General features: G+C 49.8%; 1 protein-coding gene across 4 annotated transcripts in view; it reads right to left on the bottom strand.

Moving 5' to 3' along the window:
* The window catches only part of MINK1 (misshapen like kinase 1), a 102,665-nt gene that overhangs the window by 40,349 nt on the left and 56,052 nt on the right, over positions 1 to 6,264 (bottom strand). For 3 of the 4 annotated variants that reach the window (XM_018565825.1, XM_018565826.1, XM_018565827.1), the window contains exons 10-11: positions 4,169 to 4,344; positions 124 to 193 (exon numbers count right to left, since the gene is read on the bottom strand). In XM_018565825.1, the coding sequence (XP_018421327.1) occupies positions 124 to 193; positions 4,169 to 4,344 (246 nt within the window). The remainder of the gene's footprint in view (positions 1 to 123; positions 194 to 4,168; positions 4,345 to 6,264) is intronic. The other variant, XM_018565828.1, reaches the window with a different exon arrangement.

The following is a 6,264-nucleotide window of genomic DNA, read 5'->3' as shown; positions in this document are numbered from 1 at the left end:
GGGGGGGGGGGGGGGGGGGGGCATTCTGTATTGGTAGAATAATGGAATGAAGGAGATCATTGCAGGTGGTCATTATCTCATATACAATGGGCAGAGTTCAATGCATAATTCACTGTCTCTTACCTGGGCTCCCCCTCCTCACCATGATTCTCCTCCTCATCCTCACTGCCGCTGTACTCGTACTCTGTCTCATCTGCAAAAGAAAGTACAGCATAATGCAGATCAAAAGAAGAGAAATTCATGAAAACCACAGAGATCAGTATCCCAGAACATCACAGCTACACAAAACTCCTACACAACCTAACCTGCCCTTACAGACCCCATACACACACACCCTAACGTGCCCTTACAGCCCCCATACACACATACACACCCTAGCCTGCCCTTACAGACCCCATACGCACATACACACCCTAACCTGCCTGTACAGACTGCATACACGTACACACACCCTAACCTGCCTGTACAGACTGCATACACGTACACACACCCTAACCTGCCTGTACAGACTGCATACACGTACACACACCCTAACCTGCCTGTACAGACTGCATACACGTACACACACCCTAACCTGCCTGTACAGACTGCATACACGTACACACACCCTAACCTGCCTGTACAGACTGCATACACGTACACACACCCTAACCTGCCTGTACAGACTGCATACACGTACACACACCCTAACCTGCCTGTACAGACTGCATACACGTACACACACCCTAACCTGCCTGTACAGACTGCATACACGTACACACACCCTAACCTGCCTGTACAGACTGCATACACGTACACACACCCTAACCTGCCTGTACAGACTGCATACACGTACACACACCCTAACCTGCCTGTACAGACTGCATACACGTACACACACCCTAACCTGCCTGTACAGACTGCATACACGTACACACACCCTAACCTGCCTGTACAGACTGCATACACGTACACACACCCTAACCTGCCTGTACAGACTGCATACACGTACACACACCCTAACCTGCCTGTACAGACTGCATACACGTACACACACCCTAACCTGCCTGTACAGACTGCATACACGTACACACACCCTAACCTGCCTGTACAGACTGCATACACGTACACACACCCTAACCTGCCTGTACAGACTGCATACACGTACACACACCCTAACCTGCCTGTACAGACTGCATACACGTACACACACCCTAACCTGCCTGTACAGACTGCATACACGTACACACACCCTAACCTGCCTGTACAGACTGCATACACGTACACACACCCTAACCTGCCTGTACAGACTGCATACACGTACACACACCCTAACCTGCCTGTACAGACTGCATACACGTACACACACCCTAACCTGCCTGTACAGACTGCATACACGTACACACACCCTAACCTGCCTGTACAGACTGCATACACGTACACACACCCTAACCTGCCTGTACAGACTGCATACACGTACACACACCCTAACCTGCCTGTACAGACTGCATACACGTACACACACCCTAACCTGCCTGTACAGACTGCATACACGTACACACACCCTAACCTGCCTGTACAGACTGCATACACGTACACACACCCTAACCTGCCTGTACAGACTGCATACACGTACACACACCCTAACCTGCCTGTACAGACTGCATACACGTACACACACCCTAACCTGCCTGTACAGACTGCATACACGTACACACACCCTAACCTGCCTGTACAGACTGCATACACGTACACACACCCTAACCTGCCTGTACAGACTGCATACACGTACACACACCCTAACCTGCCTGTACAGACTGCATACACGTACACACACCCTAACCTGCCTGTACAGACTGCATACACGTACACACACCCTAACCTGCCTGTACAGACTGCATACACGTACACACACCCTAACCTGCCTGTACAGACTGCATACACGTACACACACCCTAACCTGCCTGTACAGACTGCATACACGTACACACACCCTAACCTGCCTGTACAGACTGCATACACGTACACACACCCTAACCTGCCTGTACAGACTGCATACACGTACACACACCCTAACCTGCCTGTACAGACTGCATACACGTACACACACCCTAACCTGCCTGTACAGACTGCATACACGTACACACACCCTAACCTGCCTGTACAGACTGCATACACAACCTAACCTGCCCTTACAGACCCCATACACACACACACACACACACAACCGAACCTGCTTTTACAGACTCCATACACGCACACACACACCCTAACCTGCCCTTACAGACCCCATACACACACACACCCTAACCTGCCTTTACAGACTCCATACACGCACACACACAACCTAACCTGCCTGTACAGACTGCATACACAACCTAACCTGCCTGTACAGACTGCATACACGTACACACACAACCTAACATGCCTTTACAGACTCCATACACGTACACACAACCTAACCTGCCTTTACAGACTCCATACACGTATACACACAACCCAACATGCCTGTACAGACTCCATATATGTACACACACAACCTAACATGCCTTTACAGACTCCATAAACGTATACACAACCTAACCTGCCTTTACAGACTCCATACACGTACACACAACCTAACCTGCCTGTACAGACTCCATACACGTACACACAACCTAACCTGCCTTTACAGACTCCATACACGTACACACAACCTAACCTGCCTGTACAGACTGCATACACGTACACACAACCTAACCTGCCTGTACAGACTGCATACTCGTATACACACAACCTAACCTGCCTGTACAGACCCCATACACACACAACCTAACATGCCTTTACAGACCCCATACACGTACACACAACCTAACCTGCCCTTACAGACCCCATACACGTACACACAACCTAACATGCCTTTACAGACCCCATACACACACACACACCCTAACCTGCCCTTACAGACCCCATACACACACACCCTAACCTGCCCTTACAGACCCCATACACACACACCCTAACATGCCTTTACAGACCCCATTCCTCAATTAGAAGAGGGATCCTTCAATTCCTTTTAATGGCAGGTAGTGCCGATAGCTAGGCACCGGATGTTGATTATAACCCCCCCTTATTTGAGGAATGGGATGCAGAGGCGTAGTGGTTAATACACCTGGGAGGAACCTGCGGCACAAGTACACAACCAATACTCAAAGTTCCCCATCTAGATCAAGGGGTGGCCAAATTTCGTGTGCCTCCAGCCGTGGTGCGCCTACAAATCCCATTAGACATCGCAAGACTCTTGACAGCCAGTGACATGACTCCCAGATGCAGAGGCACGATAGGATTTGCAGCTGGTGGGCCGGATTTTGCTACACCTGGCCACCCAGATAGACATCTTGGTACCTTCTTGGGGAAGGTGCACCCATACAAAATGAACTCGACTTCCCCCCTATGCATTGGCAAAGCCCTCCCCTGCTGCAGAGCTTGCCTATCCTCCATTTCTTCCCATTCTCCCACGCTCTTATTTCTGACTGTTCATCTCTTTCTCTTCTACTTTTCACTTCTGTTACATTGACAGGCAGGGGTAGTGCCAAATCCCTCGATGCAATTGGTCACTAGACCAGCACTGCAATGCACCCCTCACCACCCCCAACTGTGACAGATACCAAACACAACAGTTACAGGAACACACGCTTAGGGTTAAGGACATGATAAGTGAACTCTCCCCTCCAGATTATAATGCAGTCACTGGGACACTTAAGGTAGCCACAGACATTACATCAGGGGTAGGCAAACTCCGGGACCTTCAGCTGCGGGTGCGACTACAAAACCCATTAGGCATTGCAACACTCTGCCAGCCACAGGCATGACTCCCAGAGGCAGATGGATGATGGGATTTGTGGTTTCACCCCAGCTGGAGGGGGGTCACAGTTTGCCTAACCCTGCATTAGATGAACATTGACAAATCTGGGAGATTGCAGGTTGACGTGACTCTAGCGTGTGTCCCCATCTTTAGGAATAACAGTCGCTGGGGCAGGCTAGAAAACCTGAAAGGCAGTTGCCTACGTAGACTGACATTGCTCTCCTCCCTCATCTTTACAGGCATGCGCTCATCTATTCGGCTGAGGCGTATGGTGTAGGAATGTGGACTAATGCCTGACCAACTCCCTCTTATGTCTGTGGCCGCCCTTAAAGGTCGCAAACACACCTTTCTCACCGCGTTTCTTCCTGGAGCGGTCGATGTGATCCTTCAGCTGGATCCTGACCTGCCTCTCGGTCGGCTGGTCCCTGATGAATGGATACTTCAGCAGTTGCTCGGTAGGTGGCCGGTTCGTGTAGTTCTTGATGAGACAGGTGTCGATGAATTCAATAAATTTCTTCGACCTTTGGTTTGGAATTGGACAGAAATTGGAACAAATGTCAATGTGTGATCAGCTCAGACTGATAAGCAGTTAGCAGGACACAGTAGGCAATACTCTATGATCAGGGGTAGCCAAACTCCATTGCAAGACTCTGCCAGCTACAGGCATGACTCCAGAGGCAGATGCATGATGGGATTTGTGGTTTCACCACAGCAGGAGGGCCGGAGTTAGGTTACCCCTGTTCTATATGCTCTTATAGTAGGGGAAGGCAAACTCCAGCCCTCCAGCCGTGGTGAAACGTCAAATCCCATAAGGCATTGCAAGACTCTGCCAGCCACAAGCATGACTCCAGAGGCAGATGCATGATGGGATTTGTCCTGTCACCACAGCAGGAGGGCATCAGCAGAGGGGGACCTGAAGTTCTCCATCAGGTCCCCACTACTGATTGGCAGCAGCAGAGGGCGGGTGCAATAGCTAGTTTGCTATTGGCTATTGCAAAGTGAAATAGCCATAAAAGGTTGAGAACCACTGCCCTAGCGCAACACAGATAAATTCTCACGTGAAGCACCATTCAAAATATGCTGCCCAGCGGAGGGCAACCAAACTAATTAGGGGTATGGAGGACCAGAGCTACGAGACAAGGCTACTAAATTTAAACATGTTCACATTGGAGGTGAGGAGATTAAGGGGGGATATGATTTCCATGTACAAAATGTTCAATGGTGGTAGCAACATTAGCGATAAACTGTTTAAAATTAACTCCATTACAAAAACTAGAGGCCACCACCTAAAATTGGTGGGAAAAAAATTCCAGCACAAGGGGCGCAGGGGGTTCTTCACAGTAAGATCAGTTAGGGTCTGGAACTCGCTGCCACAGGCGGTGATTTCAGCAAATAATGTGGAATTGTTCAAGAAACTTTTGGATGATTTCTTAAGGGACCGCAATATACAGGGGTACAGGTAATATCCAGGGGTACAGGTAATATACAGGGGTACAGGTACTCCTAGAATGAGATCCTAATAGGTTGGACTTGATGGACTAATGTCTTTATTCAACCTCAAATACTATGTAACTGTATATGTGCTGAGTGTCAGCTTGAGGTGGGTGGGCTGGGGCTATGTCCGCGAGGGAGCTCCATCCATTCATCCATTGCTTGCAACTCCCTCAGGTGTCCTGTAGAGGTGCCTGAACCGGAGTGACGTCACATTATGACTCCCGCACCTCTACAGGGCACGCAAGGAAGCTGTACCAGCAATGCACATATGGATGGAGCTCCGTCACAGCACAGCAGCCCACACTGGACCCCAGGCTGATGATCCACTCCTTTTCTCGTAAGGTAGGAAGACTATAAGGATCTTAAAAAAAGTGTGTGTGTGTGTGTCTGTGGTAGTGTGTGTCTGTCACCTCCCACCCAGAGTTCGATCACCCGCACCGGAACACGTGGTACAGCAATGCCATGCGTTCCAGTGCGGTGTGACTTGGGTCATGACTTAATGACCCAAGAGAAATGTGGGTCTTGAGGTTACACAGGTTGAGAACCACTGCTTTAGAGGGATAAATCCATTTTTGAAAAGCGCACAGTAATCCCATACATGAAATGGGTGCAGCCTCCCTTCCCCCACATCCGAAGGAATCATAGAGGATAGAAAAGTTTCAGTTAGAGCTCTGCTTAAAGGAGAACTATGGGGTAAGTGTTTTTCCCCATAGGTCTCCTCAGGGTCACGGGAGGACATAAACTAGCATCCTCTTGTGACCCAATGCTCAGTATATGGGGAGCTACAGCTCGTGGTATACCGAGAGTGCCGCAGCCGGGACGGATCCCGACATTAGTGTTGAGATCCGCCCAGCTGCGTGACTGACAGCTGGCTCTGACTATCTAGAGGCAGAGCCAGCTGTACCCGCCCCCGTTCATTCCTCCAGAGTTTTAGGATCGGAGAGGGG

The sequence above is a fragment of the Nanorana parkeri genome, unplaced genomic scaffold, assembly GCF_000935625.1.
Source record: "Nanorana parkeri isolate BGI_ZX_2015 unplaced genomic scaffold, ASM93562v1 scaffold890, whole genome shotgun sequence".
Lineage (NCBI taxonomy): Eukaryota > Metazoa > Chordata > Amphibia > Anura > Dicroglossidae > Nanorana > Nanorana parkeri.
This window is presented reverse-complemented; position numbering and strand designations above follow the sequence as displayed.